Source organism: Peromyscus eremicus, chromosome 3, assembly GCF_949786415.1.
Source record: "Peromyscus eremicus chromosome 3, PerEre_H2_v1, whole genome shotgun sequence".
Classification (NCBI taxonomy): domain Eukaryota; kingdom Metazoa; phylum Chordata; class Mammalia; order Rodentia; family Cricetidae; genus Peromyscus; species Peromyscus eremicus.
Window position 1 is genome coordinate 126,791,006 of NC_081418.1, and position 24,010 is coordinate 126,815,015.

General features: G+C 48.7%; 2 protein-coding genes across 4 annotated transcripts in view; one reads left to right on the forward strand and one right to left on the reverse strand.

Moving 5' to 3' along the window:
- Positions 1-11,203, forward strand: part of Tsen2 (tRNA splicing endonuclease subunit 2) — a 42,647-nt gene extending 31,444 nt beyond the window's left edge. For both annotated transcript variants that reach the window (XM_059258408.1, XM_059258409.1), the window contains 5 exons: positions 1,087-1,225; positions 5,715-5,751; positions 6,760-6,871; positions 7,728-7,817; positions 8,688-11,203. In XM_059258408.1, coding sequence (XP_059114391.1) covers positions 1,087-1,225; positions 5,715-5,751; positions 6,760-6,871; positions 7,728-7,817; positions 8,688-8,747 — 438 coding nt within the window. In that variant the 3' untranslated portion in view covers positions 8,748-11,203. The remainder of the gene's footprint in view (positions 1-1,086; positions 1,226-5,714; positions 5,752-6,759; positions 6,872-7,727; positions 7,818-8,687) is intronic.
- A 2,914-nt stretch (positions 11,204-14,117) lies between these two features.
- Mkrn2os (MKRN2 opposite strand) lies at positions 14,118-23,632 on the reverse strand. 2 transcript variants are annotated; one of them, XM_059258410.1, is made up of 4 exons: positions 21,079-23,632; positions 17,864-17,913; positions 16,568-16,730; positions 14,118-14,473 (listed from the first exon to the last, which is right to left on the reverse strand). In XM_059258410.1, exons 1-4 carry the CDS (start codon positions 21,294-21,296, stop codon positions 14,251-14,253), a joined length of 654 nt encoding a protein of 217 aa, XP_059114393.1. In that variant the 5' UTR covers positions 21,297-23,632; the 3' UTR covers positions 14,118-14,250. The 2 variants fall into 2 exon arrangements, with proteins under 2 accessions (XP_059114393.1, XP_059114394.1); XM_059258411.1 differs by lacking the exon at positions 17,864-17,913 and having other exon boundaries at positions 21,079-21,255.
- Positions 23,633-24,010: the final 378 nt, after the last annotated feature.

Genomic DNA, 24,010 nt, shown 5'->3' on the forward strand with positions numbered 1-24,010 from the left:
TCTCAGGTGGCCACTCTCCTATCTGAAAGCTAAGATGGAGCCAGGGATCATCTTTGGGTCTTTAATGAAAATTTCACTTACAAAGTTATTTTTCACTTTCCTGAGCCTGGCCTGACATTGCAGTAGCTGCTCACTGAAGGGTGGTGGGTTTCAACAAGCCCCGGTGGGTTTCAACAAGCCCTGGTGGGTTTCAATAAGCCCTGGTGGGTTTCAACAAGCCCCGGTGGGTTTCAGCAAGCCCTGGTGGACTTGTTATACTTGGGTCCAACACCATACACTGGTTCTTTTGCCTAGAATGTCATTACCCAGATCCCCACCCTCCCACCTTTTTACATGGCCTCTGACCCCTTGTCCTTTGCTGTTTCTCATTCCTAAATGTTAGCCTTTCCTCTCCCTCTCCCAAGGATGGATCCTGGAGCCTGTGTATGCTGAGCCCATGCTCCATCACTAAGCTGCACCCTGGCACCAGTGTTTCCTTTTCTGGGTTCTCTAAAGTCCTGCTTCAGAAGAGATGAATGAGAGCCTCGGGTGGGAGCCACATAGGTCATTGGAGACTTTTCTGGTGGCACTTGGAAGCAGATGCATGAAGACTGCAAGTTCAAGGCCAACCTGGGCTACAATTGTGAGACTCTGTCTCAAAAAGGCAGTGCCCCCCACCTACAGAAACAATTTTAATGATATGTGCATAGATTTTTAACCGCCCACATGTGGGAGGGCTGGGCTGCAGCTCAGCGGTGGGCACTTGCCTCAGCGTCTGAGGCCCTGTTTTGCACACCCAGCACTGCGAAGGGAAAGAGTGTGATTAAGTTCACGTGACCCAAATTACCAGGGTTGCTGGGGGGTTTGTTTTGTTTTGTTTTTTGTTTTTGACGCTCACAGTGATCGTGATCGACCCACAGTAGCACCTGTGTTGTGAGGAGCCACACATGGTGGTCCTGTCACATAGGCAGTGTGGGTCTGGTCTCCTGAATGAAGCCCCCTGTTTGTCCATTGCTGCTGTAGTGCCATGCTCCTCCGGATGTCTGCTCCCTCACTGAGTGGGAGTGAATACATGCAAACTAATGTCTTCTTTTAAAACACCTGTAGGAGCCTTTAACAATAGTGAAGCTCTGGCAGGCCTTCGCTGCCGTCCAGCCCACCTTCAGGACTACCTACATGGCCTACCACTACTTCCGAAGCAAAGGCTGGGTACCCAAAGTGGGGCTCAAATATGGAACAGATCTGTGTGAGTAGCTCTTGGTGTGGGTGGCAGATTCGAGGACGAGGTCAGCCCATTCTACCTGGGAGGTTGGGTTAGCTATCTGTGATGGTGATGATTTGGATACAAATGCTGGGTATTTGGATGGGATGGGTTCGATCCCGGGAGTAAGAAGTGTGTGGGGAAGCCTACAGGCAGACGCAGGCTTTCCTGATCATAGACGAGAGTTGTGTGGCACGTGCTGCAGCTCAGCCATGAGCTTGTGTGATTTTGGTCAGGCCTGTGTTCTCGCAGCTTCACCCGCCTCATCCTCCAGATGAGAGCATCCTGGAGCTGTGGTGACAGCCCAGCTGTCGTTTACTGAGTACACACTGTCAGGCTTGGTGCTGGACACCCCTGTGACGCTTGCTCCTCATGGCAGCCCTTTGCTCTTCTGTGTGCCACGTGAGCTCCTTCCTCCAGGACCCTGCCGAGTGGTTTCCAGGACCAGTCACTTTCGAGCTTTGGATTCTAGTGTGCAGGCTCACAGGCACTTGTACACGTCACTGCCTCCCAGTGGCCCCATGGGAGTTGTGTGTCTGGGAAAGCTTGCTGGGCAGAGCAAACAGCAAGCCCAGAGGCCAAGGCAGGAGATGTTTAGCAGGTCTCAGGAACTGCACAGAGTGTGGAGAACATGGCTCCCAAGGGAGTCAGGCTGGGACCAGAGCTGGGATTCGGGGGATGAAAAGTCTTTGAAGTGACCTGATGTTAGTGGAATCCTCTGAGTGCTGTCTTACTAATGACTAAAAAGGACCAAAATGGAGGAGAAGCTGGTTGGGAAAGCTGGGCCTGCAGTCTTTGAAATTCTAATGCTGGGGCTGGAGAGGTGACTTAGCAGTTCAGGGCACTGGCTGCTCTTCCGGAGGACCTGGGTTTGATTCCTAACATCCACATGGTGGGTAACAACCATCTGTGGCTCCAGTTCTAGAGACTCTTACTTCCTCTTCTAGTCTCTGTTGGACACCAAACACACATGTGGTGTGCAAAAACGAATGCAGGCAAAACATCCATATAATAAAAAATTAAAGCCAGGCAGTGGTGGCTCACGCCTTTAATCCCAGCACTCAGGAGGCAGAGGTAGGTGGATCTCTGTGAGTTCAAGGCCAGCCTGGGCTACAGAGCGAGATCCAGGACAGGCTCCAAAGCTACACAGAGAAACCCTGTCTCAAAAAACAAACAAACAAAAAAATCAAAATTATAATGCTCTAAAATAGGCTGCGTTTAACCTGGTGTTACAAGAATTCTTTCCCAGAGAGAGACATAAGCAGTATCTACCCCTTCTCCTAATGTCCCAGTGAGGAACTGAGGGACAATTCTGCCAAAGTTTACTCTGGGGAGCTAGTCAGTTTATTGGGGCTACTTACAGTGCTGTGGGTGCTTCTTCCCCGCAAAAGGCCCCACCTAGAAAGTCTTTACCCCGAAGGGATGAGGGCTCACCCTGTAGACCCCAGCCCACCCTGTACCCTAGCCTTCCCAGGCCTATATACTCTAGCCCCTCCCCTAGGTCACATGTCATTAAGGCTCGGTTGCATACCACAGGTGGTAGAGAGTGCTGGATACTCAGGTAAGGTCTCATGATCCTCCCCACCCTCTGTGGTGGGTAAAAACAGTCAACAAGCATGGCTAGGATGACCCTTTTGCAAGGGGGCACAGCTGAACTCCCCAGAGAGTTGCCTAGAATTGTGGGATAGTCTTCATGGGGTACCAGCGGCCCAGAGATTGCTTTCTGAACAGTGATTGGTAGGTTGCTATGTGCCCATCCCTCTTGGGGAAGCCTCCTTTGTTCTTCCATCCTAGACGGATATGCACGTGGCTGATGGTGTGGACTGGGTCAAGTTGCTGGAGATATTTCAAGATAGCTGTACTAGTCCCAGATCGTCTTTGAGCAGGGGGTGGCCTTGTTTTGTTTCTTTTTGACTTCCTCATTCTCACTCCTGTGATCACAGCCACTCTACCTACCTAGCAGGTCTCCACCAGTCTCATCCTAAGATCGAAATATGAATTGAAGCAAGGCTGTCCAGTATGTTGAAAGGCAGCATGGGTAACAGGGAGCTCTTGGGTTCACGGCCGGCTCTACCTCTTGCTGCCTGTGTGAGCTCAGCTGGTTTCTGGATTTGCCTGCACTCTGTGATGTTGTGATGTTGATGAAACATCTTTGTAGAGCACTTCTGAAAAGGACTGGCCGAGATGTGTCCACGTGACTCATGATTTACTCAGAGCATTGAGCCTCCCAGATGTGGGGTGAAGACGCACATTTGGTTCCACACATGGATTCAGGGGGTAGAGAAGACCTTCATTTCTTGAAGCATCACCCTTGGGTGCTTCGTTTCTTGTTTTGCGTCTTGAAATGGAGTTTCACTACATTGCCCAGGCTGCTCTCACAGTTGATCAGCTTCCTGCCTAGCTGGGACTACACGTGTGTGTCACTGTGCCCAGCATGCCTTCATTTTAGAGTCTTGGAAACCAGTGCAGAGAGGCTAGTAACTGGCCTAAAGTCTCACAACCTGGGGTGGCAGAGATTGGGCGGGAAGCTATGGTTCTAGGTCCACCTTCACCCCATTGCTGTACCCGAAAAAGTAGAGAGATGTCTGAATGTATTTGGATGTTTACTTGGTGGGAACTGAGTTAAGGAATACTGAAACACAATATATAATGTCTGATGGCAACGTGACCACAGAAAATAGACTTAGAAATGGCAAGCTAGATGAAGGGGTTCTGCTGTGTCCTCGAGGTCCTGAACTGGCTCCAGAATCACTGTCTTAAAAAAGGAAAGTGTGTCCATTGCTCAAGGGAAACAAGCTTCCCTTGAACTTTCCTCTAGTGGGGAGCAAGGGGGCAGCCAGTGTCACGGGACAAGCACATGGCAGCGGCAGTGGCGTAGCTGTAGGTTACTTCAGATTTCATTGTTCATTTGTAAATGTCAGGCCCAGGGGCTCATTATAGCGTTCACTCATACTTTACCTGAAAGCCAGTGAGCATCTCCGCTTGGCTCCAGGTGGACTCTGACAGGTGCTCAGGGCCCCAGGCTTGCGGTTGCTCCATCTTCAGCACAGGCTCTCAGGATCACTCACTAGGTGCTGAGCATAGACTCTGCTCGAGACACATGACACAGCACAGGGCCAGGCCTGGATGCTCAGGGACTGAGAGCCTGGACGAAGTGATGGACATGGTGGACAGCTAGCCAGTACCTGCCTCTAAAGGGTCCCTAAGGTCTACAGTCCTTAAGCCCAGGCTCCTTCAGTGAGAGGCTCTTTTTGATCTCTACAGACTGGCTTCACCCCTTCATGTGTCAGAGCCCCATGAGAAAGGCAGACTGGTAACTAGGTGGACGGTGTGGTTGTGGATCTTTTATAGCCTCTTGACTGAATTTCTTTCCTACTTATTCGTTTATTTTAGTTTTAATTTATAAGTGTGTGCATGAACTCAGGTTTGCATGGGCACATGTGCCATGGTGTGGACACAATGTATGGGCATTCATACTAAGCATTTTTACCTGCTGAGACATCTTGCCAGCCCATACATGTGAATGTGTGTGTGATGCATGCGTGTGACTGCAGGTGAGCGTGCATCAGGAGGTTAGAGGAGGGTGTCAGGTGGCTTCTTCTGTCATTCTTTGCCTTATTGCCTTGAGACAGGGTTTCTCAGTGAACCAGAACAGAAGCTCACTGTTTTGGCTGGGCTGGCCAGCAAGCCCTTGGGATCCACCTACCCCCCAACGCACCCCCTCCACACCACACCCCTGCCCTCTCCACCCCTGCTGCTGGGGTTCGAGGCATGTGCAACCATAACCCACCTTTTATGTGGTGCTGAGGATTGAAACTCAGGTCCTCAAACTCAAACAGCATGTGTTCTTACCACTGCGCCATCTCCCCAGGACCTGGATTTCTACACCTGGGTAGAAATGTGTGTGTGATGCATGCGTGTGACTGCAGGTGAGCGTGCATCAGGAGGTCAGAGGAGGATGTCAGGTGGATACCAAAAGGATACCAAAAGGCTGAGAAGTGACCCTTGATTTCCCTGAAAATATCCTGGAGGTTACTCATCTCCAGTACAACACCTGCCTCGGCACCCAGCAGTGGGGCCCACCCTCACTCTGAGTTTGGGTGATTTGGAACGAATCACAAATGCTGTACATTTTATGGACTTCATGTTCTTTCTACCATGTCACACATGGAGAAAGGCGAGACCCACTTGTGGCTAGGGGTATGGGCTGGGCAGAGTGGATCACTGGAGTCAGTCCCCAGCACCAGAAGAAAGCCAAAAAGAATGGCCTGCATTTAACTCTGGGAGTTGCTTGTGGGGTGGATGAGGGTATCGAGGTTTGGGCAGCAGATCTGACGAACTTCCTTGTTTCCGGGAGAAGGAGTTTGGATCTGAAGCCAGGCTGCGGGGCAGAGTGCCCTCATGCAGAGAGTTGGGTGTTTGCTTTGCTCTGGCCTGGCTGAGCTGGGGTAACGTCTCTTTCTCTTCTTTGCAGTGCTGTATCGGAAAGGCCCCCCATTTTACCACGCAAGGTTTGGACATTTTTTAAATAAATTAATTGAAAAAACATAGGATATTTCTGGCTTCAAGTTTAATTTTCAGTGTCTCAGAAACAATTAAAAGTCATATTCCTAGCCAGGTGATGATAGTGGTGCACGTCTGTAATCCCAGCACTTGGGAAGAAGAGGCAGGAGAATCTCTGAGTTCAAGGCCAGCCTGGTCTACAGAGCAAGTTCCAGGAGAGCCAGCCAGGGCTACATGGTGAAACCTTGTCTCAAAAAAAAAAAACAAAAAGTCATATTCCTGGGGTTGGAGAGATGACTCAGTAGTTAAGAGCACTGGCTGCTCTTCTGGAGGATCCAGGTTCGGTTCCCAGCACCCCCATGGTGGCTCACAACCAGAGGGTCTGTTATCTTCTTCTGGCATCCACAGACACCAGGCGTGAACATGGTGTACAACACATGCAGGCAAATACCTATACTTCCTTTTTTAATAGTTTTAATATTTTTATTTTATGTACATTAGTGTTTTGTCTGCATAAGGATGTCAGATCCCCTGGAACTGGAATTACAGACAGTCGTGAGCTGCCATGCGGATGCTGGGAATTGAACCTGGGTCTTCTGGAAGAGCAGCCAGTGCTCTTAACCACTGAGCCATCTCTCCAGCCCAAACATAATTCTTATAAAAATAAAATATATCTCTTTAAAAAGTCATATTCCTGGCCAAGTGTGGTAGCACATGTCTTTAACCCCAGCACTCTGAGGAGGAGGCAGGTAGAACTCTATAGGTTTGATGCCAACCTGGTCTACATAGCAAGTTCCAGGCTAGCCAGGGCTACATAGTGAGACCCTGTCTCAAAAAAAAAAAAAAAAAAGGCATGTTCCTACAGGCTTCAGGCTGTTGGTCACTAATAATTCTCTTTAGGGGTCTAGGCTTTTAGCAGCAGGTGCTGTGAAATCCTTCGTAGTTTTTAGTGAGACACACTGCTCTCTGAACAAGTTGATTCTGTGGCTCTTGAGGATGCCTCTCTTGTCTTCCAGCTATTCTGTCATCGTTGAGCTCGTGGACGACAACTTTGAGGGCTCCCTCCGCAGACCTTTCAGCTGGAAGTCATTGGCCGCCTTGAGCAGAGTCTCAGGGAACGTCTCTAAGGTAGCACAGCTTTAGCCTTGCCTGTCACTTATGTGGTTCCTTTGTTTTTCTCTTAAACATAGGAGAAATTTTTTTTAAGGTAGGAATGTGGGGGGGAATGGAGAGATGGTTCCGTGATTAAGAGCACTTGCTGCTCTTGCAGAGGACCGGCGTTCAGCCCAGCACCCACATCAGACAACTCACAACCACCTGTAACTCCAGCTCCAGAGGATCTGACACCTTCTGGCCTCTGTTGGCACCTGCACTCACATGGCATATACGTACACAACGGCACACTCATACACATATACAAACAAACAAAAAAAGGATTGTTTTATTTTGTTCTCGCTTTTGGAAGCCACTGGAGCCGAGTGGCTCAGAGCTCACACTGCTCTTCATTCCAGAGGACCAGAGCACTCCCATCCGGCAGCTCACAGCTGCCTATAACTCCAGCTCCAGGAGATCCAATGTCCTCTTCCAGCCTCCACGGGCACCTGCACTCACATGCACATACCTACACACAGGCATGAAGATATATACGTAATTAAAAACAAAATAATAAAAAATGTAAAGTTATTTGTACAGCTGAGCATGGTGCACATGGAAAGTGGAGACAGGGGAATCATGAGTCTGAGCCAACCTGTCTCCCCCATCTGATAGCATCCGGAGTGTGTGTGATCAGCTTGTCTACTTCAACACATGTTCACATCCTCTCGATGATTGTAAAAGCCAGGTCTTTAGAGAAGAGCCAAATCCAGGCAGAAGGCGGTGTGCCCAGTGAGTGCTCACCACAGTGTATCGGTGTACAGGGACGGGCAGGGGTGCCTACTCCTCTCCTCACGCGCTGGCACATTGAGGTTTCTTTGTTTCTCTACAGGAGCTGATGCTGTGCTACCTGATTAAACCCTCTACCATGACTAGTGAAGACATGGAGACCCCAGAATGCATGAAGAGGATTCAAGTTCAGGTGTGTGCGTGCAGAGATGGAGCCACGGCCTCCCAAGAGTCTGCTCCCAGTGCGTCCTCTGGAAGCCTACCAGGAAGGGTCTTTTCCCGGGGACGGAAAGCTTCTGCTGGCCCTGGAAGCCTCCCTCTCCGTCCCACTGAACCCGTTAGACTCCACCATCCCACCCCAGCCAGTCTACCTGTGGCTTCCCCATCTCCAGCTGTAGCCAGGCCAGGTCTCCCGCAGGTCTCACTCCAGAGACTAGCTGCCTCTCCCTCCTCGAACTTCTCATGTGACTCCTTCAGTGCTGAGGGTGAAAACACAAGGCCTCGCTCACGCTGAGTGCCTGTTCTGCCACTGAGCCTCACACACCCACACACCTCTCGCACACCCACACGTCTCACCTTCTGCTCCTGCACTGAAGCAGGCGCCCTCTAGTGCTGGCTGGTTTTCCTCTGCCAGGGCTGCCAGGTTCATCTTGAGTCCCAGGGTCTGCTGCCATTTCTAACCCTCCCCCTTTACCACTGCCCCAAAGCCGGCAACAGCACCTGTGTTCCTGTGCTCCCTGCACACAGCCGTGCGTGTGCCTTGTTTTCCTTCTCCTGGGTCCCAGTCAGAGCCCCCGTCAGCCTCCAGGGCTCCAGTGCCCCCTCCCTCCACTTGTTCTGAGCTTCATAAAATGTCAACCAGCCTTCGGTTCTCACTTCCATGGCTGACCAGCAAGTGCCAGTGCTCCCAGACTAGGGTCAGGGACTGGCCTTCTGCTGCCATGTGCTGGGGCACTAGTTCAGTGGTGACAGTGGACAGGGTCCTGTGTGAGGGTCATGATGTTATATACTTGGGACTCCCATGTCTTTTTCTGAAGTCCAGCCCTCTTTTGCTCGGTTGCAGGAGGTGATTCTCAGCCGATGGGTTTCTTCACGTGAGAGAAGTGACCAAGATGAGCTTTGACCTTTCAACCTCGGAGTCTGCCATTCACCATAAACTCTGACTGTGTGGTATCTGTCTTCCCTGAAGGAGCAACAGCATGTTTGGGGGGTCATAGTCCCATGTTCTGTTGCTTTAAATGGAAAATCTTCTCCTGTGGCTCAGCTCACCCAAGGACTTGAACCAGTAACCCAAATAACTGAAAATCAATGATGGTCTGGAAGCCTTGAAATACTGAGTGACTGATGCATTCTCAGTGAACTCATTATTTGACATGTTTGCGTGTTGAACACAATATTATACAGTATTAGCTATTTAATGCAGCTTGCACCAGGTAGAGGTGTCACACACCTTTAATCCCAGCACTTGGGAGGCAGAAGCAGGCGGATCTCTGAGTTCAAGTCCAGCCTGGTCTACAAAAAAAAAGTCCAGAAAAAATTTGTCTTCTTTGGGGAACTTTTTATAAAATAAAAATAAGCAGTGAAGCTTTTGGAAAGATATGAATGCCGTTTACATCTAGCAGAACATGACATCATTCCCCTCTTCCCATGGGTTAGAAAGCAGAGAAACTGTTGCCTGAGGGTAGCATAAGGGCATCTTAGTCAGTTTTTATGTTCCTATAGCAGAATGCTTAATACTAAATAGCACGTAAAGAAAAGGGCTTATTTGGTTCATGATTTTCGTGGCTGGAAAGTCATGGCACAGGTCTGGCACTTGATGGCATCATGGTATTCTGGAGAAGTGGAAAGGGGCATGACCAGTGGGGATGGGGATACTGGAACTAACCCATCCTTAAGAACTGCATTAACCCTGCAGGCCTCGCTCCTGCCTCACACACGTTAGGCCTCATGATCTGAAGATGAGGTTCAGTAATGCAGCTCCTCCCTGCCCCAGACTCCCAGCGAGCATCAGTGGGCTGTACAGACATGCTTGCTCCCAGTTCAGTTTTGCTGACTTTTTTTTTTTTTTTTTTTTTTTTTTAGCATTTTTACCATCATGTGCTTCCCCCAGGCTCCTGAGCAGAAATTTCTTGTGGTTTCTTGTTGTTTTGAGTCATCAATTTTCAGAACTTTTAAAGTCAGCCGAAAGTTTGAGAAGCCGCTTCACTTATTTCATTTAGTCTTGCACAGGGCTTGGATGTACTGCAGTCTGAACTCTTCCAAGAACACTTCACCCAGTGCTGTCGCCTGTCTCATGCCATCTCAGGTGCCTTGAAGGGTGAGTGTGCCCCCAAGTATACAGACTTCAGTAACTGTGTGGTATGGAAAGCCCAGGAGACCACAGGTACCACTTGTCACTGAAAGCCGTGGAAAAGCATCTTGAACTGGGGCACAGTGGGGGGCAAAGTGAGGCCTTGGGTTTGGTGCCACCACTGGGGAAGGGGAGGGGAAAGCAGCGTTGCAGAGACGCTGTTCTCTTGCGTGGTTTGGCTGGGGCTGTGGGGACTCAGGCCTTGCCCGTGCTAGGTCAGAGTTTACGGCTGATAGGTCCCCAACCCCAGAAGCAGTGTGTCTAATCAAGCCTGTGTGGAGATGTTTCTTCTTTGCATGGTTGACTTGGACATGTATAGCAAACCACATGCTCTTCTGCATTACCATAGAGCCCTTGGGGTACTGGACTGAAATACAGGCAGAGCTGTTGATTCAGTACCACCTGTGGCCTCCAGCCAATACCTGTGTTAGCTTACCCTTGGAGGGCTTGTGCCCTTCTGAAACATGTGCAAGACAAGACATTTGTTTTAAAAGCCCAAGTTCATCAAGATTAGAAATTTGCCCTGTGGGGCTGGAGAGATGGCTCAGTGGTTAAGAGCACTGGCTGCTCTTCCAGAGGTCCTGAGTTCAATCCCCAGCAACCACATGGTGGCTCACAACTATCCATAATGAGATCTGGTGCCCCCTTCTGGCCTGCAGGCAGAACATTGTATACATAATAAATAAATAAATCTTTAAAAAAAAAGAAAAAAAAGAAATTTGCCCTGTGACAAAGCCGCTTCGGGACTTTGACAAGTGTGATGCCATGGCCTAACTCAGCAGAGTTGTCTTTCCATACCTTCCGAGCCTCAGGCTCACAGGAGTCTCGTGCAGATGAACTTTTACACAGAAATAAATGCCTCAGGGTTGAAGATCAGAGGACTTGAAGGAGTCAGTTCTCTCCTTCCATCATGTGGATCACAGGGATTAATCTCTGGTCATTAAGATTAGCCACAAGTGGCCTTGCCTCCTAAACTCCACCAGCCCAGATGTTTAACCCACCAGTTTATCTTAAATAATTGTTGTTTTGTAAAGTACTAGAAGGTTTAAAAGCAGGTTGACCATTGTACAAAATACAGGGTCTCCCACCTAAAAATACATAATGGGGAAAAAAGCATTTGTAAACCTGTTAAAGTAATGGCTGGCGTATATATTTCCTTTATGTGAAAGGCTTCTAGCAGCTTGAAAAATTGGCATCTTCGTGTGAATTTTTGAGGGCAGGGGATACAGGGTTCTGCGAGGTTGCTCGAGCTGGCCTCAAACTCTTCCTCCTCCTCCTCCTCCTCCTCCTCCTCCTCCTCCTCCTCCTCAGCCTCCCCCTCACCAGGCTGGCTAAGTCTCCACACCACATTTCATCCGCAATATGTCTTCTGAAAGTCTGCCCGAGTGTCACACATGCAAGACTGGTTTCACATTCCATGTCAGCACCAGGACGTCAGGTAGCCTTGGGAATGGGAAATGCCTTCCTCATCTGTGAAATGGAGATGGGGCTGGGGGATGGCCCGGTGTAAGAGCACATGGCACACAAGCCTGAGGACCTGAGTTCGAATCCAGCAGCCAGGTACACAGTCAGGCGTGGCTGCGCATGCCTTGTAACCCAGCATGGAGCGGGGGAGATGGGCAGATCTGGAGAGCTCTCTACCAGCAGAGCTAAAATGGTGAGCTTCCAGTTCAGTGAGAGACCCTGGCTCTATCCCAGTCACCTCGGTTTCCAGGGAAGTCTTAGCTGTTGTGTGGGATCTGGATGGGCAGTTCTGATTTTCTTTAAAGTCCTGAATGTTAAGTGCAAGTATTTGGTATGGAGGGATGTCTACTCCATCCACCCCACCCCTCAAATTACCTATAGTGTAGCATTCACCAGACACCTCTCTGTGGAAACAAGTTTCTATCTTTATTGCTAGTGTTGAATCATAAGGCATGGGGAGGGGCAAGAAAGGGGAATGGGGTATGATACACACATGGGACAGTGTTATCATGAAACTTGTGATTTTGTATGCTGACCAAAAAAATTAAAGATAAGGTAGGGTCTAATCCAGTTTATGCCAAAAGACTCAAGAACTCCTGGGAAAGCAGAGGCCGTCTCCAGACTTAGAGCCTGTGTTGGCTCATCTGTGTTGACTGTCAGCAGGATCTAGAACCCCTAGAAGACAAACACTGGCCTTGGAAAAGCCCATCCTAAGTAGTGAGCCGAACAGTGCCATGGTCCGGTGTTCTGAATACAAAGGAGAAATCGAGCTGAGCGCCAGCGTCCATCTCTGCTTCCCGAATGAGGGTGCAATGCGTTCAGCTGCCTCAGTCTCTCCACTGGGACTTCCCCACCATGATGGACTGTCCCCTCGGACCAAGAGTGGAATAACCCCTTCCTTCCCTAAGTGGCTTTTGTCAGGGTTTGTCTCAGCTATGACGGAAATAACTAATAGAATTCATGTCCATGAGATTTTCCTGTATTCACACAGCCCCAGGCCAGGGGGTTCTCGGAAGAGCAGGGCTAGTCCCCAAGAGAGCCAAACAGCTGAAGAGTCAGTGTGGTGAGACAGGAGAGGAATTTATATCGGTGTGGCCAGCGCCAAGGACAGATGTCTAGGACCTAAGCTCTGTCTGTGAGGTGCTAAGAACAGTTTTAGGGTTAAGTAGGGAAGGAACACAGGCAGAGCAAGTACACCCTGGCTAGAGGCCAGGCTGGCCATTATTACCTCAGGTTGCTGTTACTCGAGGGGCACCATTTGGGTGTCCTGTGATAAGGTGTTGGGAGACTAAGTCAGTCATGGGGTGTTGGATGACCAGTCAGTCATGGGATGTTGGGTGTCCTGTCCATCATAGGGTATTGGGTGACCAGTCAGTCATGGGGTGTTGGGTGTCCTGTCCATCATAGGGTGTTGGGTATGCTTTCATGGAGTGTTGGGTACCCTGTCTGTCATAGGGTGTTGGGTGCTCTGTCTGTCATGGGGTGTTGGGTGCTCTGTCTGTCATGGGGTGTTGGTTGTCCTGTCATACGATGTTGGGTGTCCTGCTTTCTGTTTGTTCTGCCTAGAATGTGAGATCATCTGGGGAAGAAAAAAGGCCCCAGGAGAAAACAGGCCAGAGAGACAATGAAGTCTGTTAGAGCAGTGGCCAGCTCTGTCAGAAGAGGGGTGAGGACACTTTCAAAGGCGCTTCTGTTATATTTGGGGGTTTTGTTGTTTTAATTTTGGATTATTATCTTTTTATTTAATGTGCATGGGTATTTTGCCTGCATGTATGTCTGTCCACCATGTGCCTGGTGCCCACAGAGGCCAGAAGAGGGTGTTGGATCCCCTGGAACTGGAGTAACAGGTGGTTGTGAGTTGCCATGCGGGAGCTGGAAATTAAGCAAGCCCTCTGCAAGAGGAACAAGGGCTCTTAGCAGCTGAGCCTACTTTATTTCTCCAGCCCCTATTATATTCGTTTCTGTCTTGTTTTGTTTATTCTTGACAATCCAGAGGTTCCTGTGCAGACAGACTTTCTGTCACTTGGCTGCACCCCCAGCCTTCCCATATGCATTCAAGTGCAGACATAGACATTCTCACTTCCGTCTTCAGAACCAACCGGTGTCTCCCTCTCCTACCCTCAACACCCTCTCTCTGGTCCTCACTCTTTTCAGTCACATCAAAAAGTAAATGTGTCAGCTTAAAGTAATCGATACAAAGTGTTTTCTTTTTTTTTTAAAGATTTATTTATTATGTATACAGCATGTATGACTACAGGCCAGAAGAGAGCACCAGATCTTATTACAGATGGTTGTGAGCCACCATGTGGTTGCTGGGAATTGAACTCAGGACCTCTGGAAGAGCAGTCAGTACTCTTAACCTCTGAGCCATCTCTCCAGCCCCACAAAGTGTTTTCTTTCATCAGTAAATAAGGTTCTTCCACTTTGGTAGTAGCAGATTCTCAGTTTAAAAACACAACTGTTGGAAAAATTTAGTTGTAATCAATGTTCGTTTGTTTGTTTGTTTGAAACCCAGGGCAATTTAATTTTTTCTTAATTTAGGGGTGTGGTCAGGGGACTGGACCTATGATCTCTTACATGATAGGCAGGTGGTTCTCCCACTGAACTATATACTCTGATTTTATTAGTTTTGTAAATTTTTATTTGTTTTTGTTAATTTTACATGCTTTTATAATATGCTTAAAGGAAAACCATACACATTTTTTATTAGCCACAGTTAAATACAGTTAGACATCTGCAGTACCACTTAAAGGTAGAAAACCTGAATGTCCTGTCCCAACCATCCTCACACACAGCCTTCAGCACAGACTGCTCAAGAGGGGCTTGTCACTGGGTGGGGATGGTCAGCCACGTGGAAGCCCCTCTCCTGGATGGCCCTGTAGAGCGTGATGTACTTGGAGGCCAGGCGCGTCCTCGGGATCACGTACTTCTCCGTGAACTCCCTCTTGTCCAGCTGCTCTTTGCCTTCCATGGCGAGGACACAGTTAACAAAGGTGAGGGCAAAGCTGGAGCAGTTGTGGTGGTTCTCGTCATACCTTGAAGAGAGGAGTGAGCTCCAGTGACGTAAGACGGCCATCACTGCTTTCCAGGCTGGGCTCGAACCCCTGCCTCAGGAGAGGCAGGATGGCTGAGGCCGCCATGCTGGCCCTTGAGAAGGCTGACATTAAAAGCTGCTTGGTTGGGGCTGGAGAAATGGCTCAGAGGTTAAGAGCAGTGACTATTCTTCCAGAGGTTCTGAGTTCAATTCCCAGCAACCACATGGTGGCTCACAACCATCTGTAATGAGATCTGGTGCCCTCTTCTGGCCTGCAGACAGACATACATGCAGGCAGAACACTGTATACTAAATAAATAAATCTTTAAAAAAAAAAAAAAAGCTGCTTGATCAGTCAGGTGATGGTGGTGGCACATGCCTTTAATCCCAGCATTCAGTGAGTTCGAGGCCAGCCTGGTCTGCAGAGTGAGTTCCAGGACAGCCAGGGCTGTTTCACAGAGAAACCCTGTCTTGGAGGGGGAAAGAAAGCTGCTTGATGGAATGGCACCCTACCACCAACTCTGACAGTCTCCAGAAGTCACATGATAGAAGGAGAGAGCCAATTCTTCCAAGTTGTCCTCTGACCTCCACACGTGTGCTGTGGCACACACACACACTCAGAGGCACCCAAAATAAATGAATAAAATGTAATTTTAAAAAATTTTTAGCCAGGCGGTGTTGGCACACGCCTTTAATCCCAGCACTTGGGACACAGAGGCAGGCAGATCTCTGAGTTCGAGGCCAGCCTGGGCTTATCTCTAGAAAAAAGAGTGAAGAGGGGAAAATGAGAAATTAATTTCAAATTGCTAAAACAAAAAATGACACTTAAGTATTTGTACACTGTAAACAATATTTTTTAAAATTTAGGAATACCAGGCATAGTGGCACACGCCTTTAAGCCTAGCATGTCAGAGTCAGAGGCAGGCGGATCTCTAAGAGTTCATGGTGTGTCTGGTCCACACAATGAGAACCTGTGTCAGGAAATAAAATTACAATCTGGGTGTGGTGGCACACACCTTTAATCCTAGCACTTGAAAGACAGAGGCATGCAGATCTTTGTGAGTTGGAGACCAGCCTGATCTACAGAGTAAGTTCCAAGACAACCAAGGTTATGAAGACAGACCCTGTCTCAAAGAAATAAGATTATGAAATATAATATAGATTTTCTGTGTATATTTAGAATATTCTCATAGCTGGGCATAGCTACATCCTCTAATCCCAACACTCTGGGGGTTGAGGCAGGAGGATGGTGATCTTGTAGCCAGCCTGGGCTACACAGTGAGACCTTGTCTTGGGGGAGAAAAAAACAATGGCTAGAGGATAGCTCAGCAGTTAAGAACCCTGTCTGATCTTCAAGAGGACCCAGGTTCTGTTCCCAGCACCCACACAGCAGCTTACTCCAGTTCTAGGGGACCCGACACCTTCATGTTTCCTTCTCAGGTTAAACACCCGTACACATTGAAAATATATAAAGTTCTTAAAATAAATCTTAAAAATAAAAGCCTCCTGTCACATCAGTGAAATAAGTAAGCAGGGCACGAAGCCCTCAAGACACTGACTTGAGTGTGCAGCAACAGTGTTTGCCGGCCCTACTCCTCAGAAAACTTCCATGGCCCGAGTCCTGTGTCAGTTACTTTGCTGATCGCTGGGACCAACTACTGACAAGCAGCCGCTTACAGGGCTTTATTTGGGCTCTGAGGGACCTGTCCAGCCTGGCGTCCTGTGGGAAGGCTGGTGGCAACCGAGGGGAGGCTGCTGCTCACATCTCCAAGGAGCAAAAGACACAGATGGGACAGGAAGGAAGGCAGCCTCCAAACCCCAAGGCCTGTCCCAGGAGACCCACTTCCTCCAGCCAGGCCCCACTTGCCCAAGCTACACAGCCTCCCTCTCATAATAGCGCCACCATGTGGAGAACCAAGTATTCAAGCATGAATCCTTGAGGGACATTTTCTAATAATTGGATTTAACTGTTCTCACAGACTGACAATCTCAAGCATGGACTATACTTGAAACCCAGAGACCACAGAGCAATGAGGATGCTCCTTACATGACACAAAATGGGTGGCAGTGACTTGTAGTCTTTCTAGACACCTACCTGTGAGGCAGCCAGGCCGGCGAAGCAGAGAAGTCTTCCAAGTACTTGTCCCACTGGTCCATCAGTCCAAACATGCTGGGCTGCACTAGGGGAACGCTGAGACTCTGCTCCCATCCCGCCTCGTCACGCTGTATGCCGTGTGCGTTGTAATTATACACGATCCCTGAAAACGCAAAGCCAAGGCAGTACCCTGTGGCAGGTGCTCAGAAAACGACAGTAGCCATAGATCCTGTCATCTGTGTCACACTCGTCCACACTGTCGGAGCAGCTGTCCGTCTAGAGCAGTGGTCCTCAGTCTTCCTGTTGCTGCGACCCTTTAATACAGTTCATCGTGTTGTGGTGACCCCAACCATAAAATTATATTGTTGCTACTTCATAACTGTAATTTTGCTGCTGTTCTCAATCATAATGTAAATATCTGATTGATATTCAGGATATCTGATATATGACCCCAAGTGGGTTGTGACCCATAGGTTGAGAACCCTGACCTAGTGAGCTACAGAGGGTCTTTTTTTTTTCTTTTAAAAACTTTTGTTGTTGGGGTTAAACCCAGGGCCTCATGCATGCTAGGCAAATATCCCGCCACTATGTCTCCCAGGAATAAGCTCAGTAGCCTCTGAGCTAAATCCTGTCAATGGAACATGGTGAGTAATCTGCTTTTGACTTATGTACTTGAGGTGGGACCCAGAGCCAGACTCAGGCTAGGCACGTGCTCTGACACAGCCACCCCAGTCCACTTTTCTAAAGCCAAAGACTGCAGACCTCACCACATCCCATTTCACTCTTCAAGTCTAAAGCACTGGGACCCAGTGTAGTGGGGAGACTCAGTATAGTGGGTTGTGAGAGTGAGGAATCAGAAGCTGCAGGCCCGCCATCTGGTTCAAACACAAGAACTGAGATCTTGATCGACTCAACTTCTGACCGTCCGTCTGTTTCTTTCTCTTTAAACCCAACACAGAAGTGTGCAGGTTTGTGATGCTCTTTCTGAGGAAACATTAGACCTTCCCAGGGGTCGGGTGTGGTCAGTGGTGGCGTGGGTTGATCATGCAGGAGGTCCTGCCTGGGTCCCATCCTGGCACCACTAAAAAGTGTTCTTAGTCTTCCAAATATATAGACTATAAGTAGTGCTGACTTGCCCAAGTCACATGACCTGCTTTGGGTTGCAGGAGGAGAAGCAAGGAAGGCAGAATGGGTTTGCTGTTGCTGTGACCTCATCCCGACTGGAAACCCTCCTTTCCCCTTAGGGAGGCTTTCTTACGGGTTTTCTTATGCTGGAAAAATGGAGGCAATGCTCACCGCGTGTGTTAGTGAGTCCAACGTGCAGATCAGACTTTCCATCGTACTCCCTGAAACAGAGGGGTTGTTTGTATTGGGTGTCAGTTTGATAAGAAGTCCTGCTGAATAGCCCTGGCTGTCCTGGAACTCAGGATCTTCCTGCCTCAGACCCCAGGGCAGCTGCGACTGCAAGTGTGCCATCTTGCCCATTAACAAGCACTTCATGCCAAGCATGACTGAGGCATGGGCATTTAAAAGAGGAGTGTGTGCACCCCACCCCCACCCCATAGCCTGTACCAGGCCCTGCCATCAGTTGCAGGCTGGCTAAAGGGTACAGCAGAAGCAGAACTCAGGACCCCCACACCCCCACAGGTGGAAGGGCTTCCTCCTCCCCTCTGGGAGTTCACTCACTATCCCACCAGCTAACGTGGGTGAGAGCATCCTGGAGGCAGCGCAGAGACTCAGCCTTCTTCACCACAGCTCAGTGCAGCCTGTGGCCCACTGCGCTCCCTAGATTGCTGTTTGTTACCGTTGCTCTGTTGGCTTGAGATTTTTCTGGTTTGGGTTGGTTAGTTCTGGGATCAAATCCAGGTCCTTACTCATGCTCAGCACATGCTCTCTCTGTCCCACACATACCCTTGAAATTGTTCTTTTTTATTTGTTTGTTTTTATTTAGGACACAGTTTCACCATGTAGCCCAAGCTAGCCTTGAACCTGTAACCCAACATCAAATGTTTTGTTATTGTACATTAACAAAATAATAGACTTCATTATGACACTTTCTGGCATGTATCTTTGATTAGGTTCCCACACCCTGCTCAGTAGGTCATTCCTAGGGCACTTTCCTAGTATTAGACTCATGGATATCTGGTACTTCAGTAGAGCAAGCAATTCCAGCTTTATGATGGCCAAGGACATGACATGGATGACTGCTGCCCCTTCTCAGAGTCACCCCCAGGGACTGTTTTGGGCTTATGGAGACCTCGTAGGCACAGAGGCTAGAGTGAACAAGAGTGTGTCTGTAGTGATGCTGGTTTCCCCACTCTGGGTGCTCCCCACTCTGGGTGCTCCCCGCTCTTCACTCCCTAGAACCATCTTAGCCAGATCGCCCTCCCTCCCATAAATTCTCCATCATGTGACCGTTAGCTGGGCCTGTCGAGTCAGGCTGGTGACACAGGAAAGCATGAGGCTCTGCCCTCCTGGCTTGCTTCCAGAAGGACCATTTCAGTTTTAGTGTGGCAAGCCTGTGTTTTCTTTAGTTTGTTATACTGGAGACTGAAGTTTGACAAACTGTAATCACTTGATAAGTATGGAGTGGAAAAATACCAAGTGCACGTTGGTGGTCTGGCCACACCCCTTCTCCTCTAGCCTCTTTGCATGGATTATGGAAAGGCCTCCACCGCAGTTCTGACAGTGCCCTTGGCTTGGTGGGTGGGGTTCAGGCTGAGGGTCAACACCTCCCACTGCCCAGGCACCTTTGCGCAGTCCGCAACCCACACAGCCACAGGGAACAGAGCTGACCAACCTCATTCAAGCAGAACCTGGCGGCTCCCTGGGGTCACTGTTCATTCTCCTTTTGTCACAAGTTTTGGGGGACTCAAGGCAGACTTGGAAACATGGATGAAAGGGAAGGAATCAGTTTGGAAAGTCCGGTGGGCGGGGCTGCCATGGTTTTCTGCAGACACCATGGCATAGGGCCAGTGTCCACACCTCTTTTCCCATTCTGCCCAGGTCAGGAAGGACCATGCCATCAGTATTAACATTGACCAGGGAATAAACAGGTGCTCATTACAAGGGAGGAGAGAGGAATTCAAGGCCAGCCTGGGCTAAGTTAACAACAACAAGTTAAAGAAAGGTTTTGAAGCAGAACAGAGATGATGGAAAAATGGAGACTTGGGTCTACCCAAAGGAGTGAGGAGCTCCAAAAAAGCTGAATATTTGAATAACATCAAATATATTCTTATTGAAAGATATCTGTATGAATCTAAAAATAACAACCCTTGGGGTTGGGGATTTAGCTCAGTGGTAGAGCGCTTGCCTAGTAAGCACAAGGCCCTGGGTTCGGTCCTCAGCTCTGAAAAAAAAAAAAAAAAGACAAAACACAAATAACAACCCTTTTATATGTGGATTTTCCTGGTTCTTTCTTAATAATGTAAATTTTAAGATTTATTTTATGAGTACAGGTGTTGTGCCTGTATGTATGTATATGCAGTGCCCACAGAGGCCAGAGGAGAGAGTTGAGAGTTGGATCCCTGGAACTGGAGTTACAGGTAGTCATGAGACACCATGGAGGTGCTGGGAACTGAACCCGGATCCTCTGGAAGAGCAGCCAGTGTTCTTTTAACAGCTGAGCCATCTCTCCAGCCTTCACACTTGGCTCCTGCTGTTGAGTTTTCAAAGTTAACATTAAATTAACTTTGCACTTCCAGGAAAAAATATACTGACTTTTTAATTGGAATTTTATTCATCTGTATGTTTTAATGCCTGGAAGAGCCAAATCCATTGGCTTATGTCTGTGATGTTAGCACTCAAAAGGCTGAGGCAGGAAGGTCACATGTTCAAGACCACCCTGGTCAATACTGCAAGCTCCAGGCCAGTCAGTGTCACACAGCAAGAGCCTGTCTCAAGGGAAAAGCAAAGGGCAGAGGGGCTAGAAGTGCAGCTTAGCACTGGGCACTGGCCCAGCACACAGCCTCCAGGAGGCTCTGGGTTTGACCTCTAGCACTATAAAAGGAAGAGGAAATGAAAAGAAAAAGGGGAGGTGACTTAGACATCATTGTTAATTTAATTCACCTCCATCAAGAACTCTCTCTCAGGATTGTACTTTGCTCTGCGCACTGTACCTGCTTGCCACATAAGTATGAACTGTAGGTTACAGTGTTTCTCCAACAACATGCACTGCCAGGTTACCCCCAGTCAGCCACTCAGCACACACTTTTCTCCTAAAGTCAGCGGGCATCTTCATACACCACCATGTACAGTCTTTCACATACTACATAAATGTGTACACAAAACCCAGGGCCTTCCCAAGGCAGGCAAGCCACACACCCTGGCCCCACAGCACCCACTCTAATGGACAAACGGGCCTTCAGATGAAGAAGACATAAGGACAACAGTCTACCCAAAGCAACCCCACACACACTGCACAGCACGGCACATGGCCTTTCGAGATGGTTTAATGGCTGGCACACAGCAGGAAACACATGCACGGTTCATTATAACTCGAGCCACCGTACCTAAGGAACGTCCCTCTCGTGGGTTTGAGGAGGAAGGAGCATTTCTCTTGATGCCCATTGGAGAACGGGTCTGAGATGCTGATAGGTGCGTCCTCTATCCTGGTGGAGCCCACGTCCCCCTGGCACAGGGGGCAGCACTGGGGTACACTGAAACTGTAGATGGACCTCTCGCAGTGCCTGAATTTAATCAGAGGCTTTCCAGCTCCTGCGAAGTGCATACCGTCTGACTCCTGGGCCACCAGCACAGGTTTCTGGAGACTTCCTTCTCTTCATTCCACAGCTGGCGCTGGCCAACTCACACCACCTGAGTAACCTGATCGGCGATGACATCATCATGGGTGGACGCTTCCAAAGCTAAGCCAGGTAGATTAACCAGTAACCAGGCTGTAGCCGCTGGGTTCTTAAAGAGCTAGTTTTCATTTGAGCTGGCTTACCACGTTTCTTTGCAGACCTGCGCATTCGCAGCCCTCCTTCCTCCAATCTTGTCTTGTGGAACTAATAGTAGACTTATTGTGACTGCCTCCCGTTGGAAGAGATAAATTGTTATAGTCCATTTGCAGTACGGCGTGGGCTCAGAGTTCATCAGAGGGCCATCAGATAAACAGGGCGCTCAACTTCTCTCTCCCCAAACTGGCATCTGGTGCCCAGGAGTCTCAGAACTCTGAGAGTTAGAAAGTTAAGGGCAGCCTGCTGCATGACACAGTCCCCCGTCAGAAAAGGGGCAGTCTCAAGCCCCAAGTTATTCATTAGATAAGGCTTTGTGTCCTGAACTAATTGAGTGGGGACTTTACAGAGGAGGTAAGTCCCAGCCTTAAGGAAAAGGTGGCAGGAATTCCTTGTGATTATGGGGACTTTAAAAACCACTGTCTGTTGTCAAAACAGCAGGAGGCCATTTTTGCCTTTTCTCTATGCTAGTGTCCTGTCTACAGGATGGTACATTAAAAACGGCTTTGTTAGCTGGGCAGTGGTGGTGCACACCTTTAATCCCAGTACTTGGGAGGCAAAGGCAAGCTGATCTCTGAGTTGGAGGCCAGCCTGGTCTACAGAGTGAGTTCCAGAATAGCCAGGGCTACATAAAAAAAACCCTGGCTCAAAAAATAAAAACAAACAAACTTCTTATTTTCACTAGTCTTTTGAATCTGTTTTCTTATTTTCCACACAGCCTTCCTTCCTTCCTTTCTTTCTCAGAGAAACAAACTGTAATTGTTTCCCCAAAGGTACATCCCCCCCCCACCCCAAGACATAGCCATCTTACAATGGATATAAAAACAAAAGCCAAAAACCAGTGTACATTAAATAAGAGTAAAACAATTAAAATCTGTTGCAGAGGGAAGGGGGCTCTTGCTGAAGCATCTGAGAGACCAGCAATATGAGGCACCCTCAAGGCTCTAGAATGCCCACTAGCCAGGGTCCCAGCAGAGTGGCCTCTTGCCCTTAGCAGTCAGTCTCAAGTATCTGAAATGGCTCAAGGGGGTTTTGTTGTTTTCTTCCTTTTTTTTTTCATTTAGCATTTAGAGTAGCCAGGACTGTCCTGTAGCAGGTAGAGCTATGAGCCAGAGGAGGATTGACGTAAGGAACCACGAATTGGCATTGCTCCACACACAGCATTCATAGGTAACGGGTGCAGTGGCCCCCGGAGGGGTAAGGAAGGGAGCTTGTTTCAGAGTTAGCCATCTTCTTTCGGGGTGCGCACTGGCAGTTGTGTTCCTGGCTGTGTACCAAGGCCTTACAGAGTGCTGCCTTGTCATCAGACTATACTGAGATGGACGTGTCAGCTACAAACTACTTGTGTCTTACTGTCCCCAGCAGGACGGGTCTGCCTGACCACTGGCTGTGGAGCAGCCCCCTCACATACCCTCAGGAGAGGGCTGGAGACACTGATGAGCAAGGCAGGGTTGTCTTTAAAGAAGTTAGGCAGCTGAGGTCTGCTGTTCTTTCTTAAGGTCACCTTACAAAGTCCTGTCCTCTCAGCTCTGTTAAACTACTAAGTAATCTCTTTAGTCCCCCTACTCCTGCCCAACTTTTTTTTCTTTTTAAGGCAAGGTCTCAAGTAGCCCAGGTTAGCCCAGAATGAGCTTGACCTCTGCCTCCAACTCTAGAATGCTGAGATTACAGGTGTGTACCACTATACTAGGTAATTTTTATGGCAACTTGACTGAGTTATTTGGGAAGGGAAACCTCAATTAAGAAAATGCCTCTGCCAGACTGGTCTGTGCACAAACCTATGGTGCATTGTCTGGATTGATAATTGATATGGGAGGACCCAGCTCACTGTGGGGTGGTGGTCCTGCGTGCTATAAGAAAGCAGGCTGAGCAAGCCATAGGGAGCAAGCCAGTAAGCAGCACTCCTCCATTGTTGTTGCTTCAGTCCTGCCTGACTTCTCTCAGTGATGGACTGTTGCATGGAACTGCAAACTGAAATAAACCCTTCCCTCTCCCAAGATACTTATGATCATACAAGGCTGTTTGCATGAACACAGAAGGGATCATGTACTTGAGCAAGGGCAACTTGCTAGTGGTACACCACCAAGGAATATAACTCCCTTCTCCCAACAACCAACCACCAACTTCTTATAGCCCCCTGTGGAGGAGGTGGATCCTTATGAGCCCCTCCCCCATTTGTGATGGAATACTGAGTACAATCTTTTTTTTTTTTTCAGACAAAGTCTCACTATGTAGTCTTGGCTAGTCTGTGTAGACCAGGCTGGCCTCAAACTCATAGAGATCTAACTACCTCTGCTTCCTGACTAAAGGATTAGAATTAAAGGCATGCAGCACCACATCTGGCCACAGGCCCAGTCTTGTGCAGATAGCTACAGCTGCTGGGAGTTCAGAGTTCTAATGCTAATGCACAGAGGACAGCATTTCTTAGCATTCCTCCCACCCTCCAGCTTTTACATTCTTTTACCCTTTCTTCCATGATGTTCCCTGA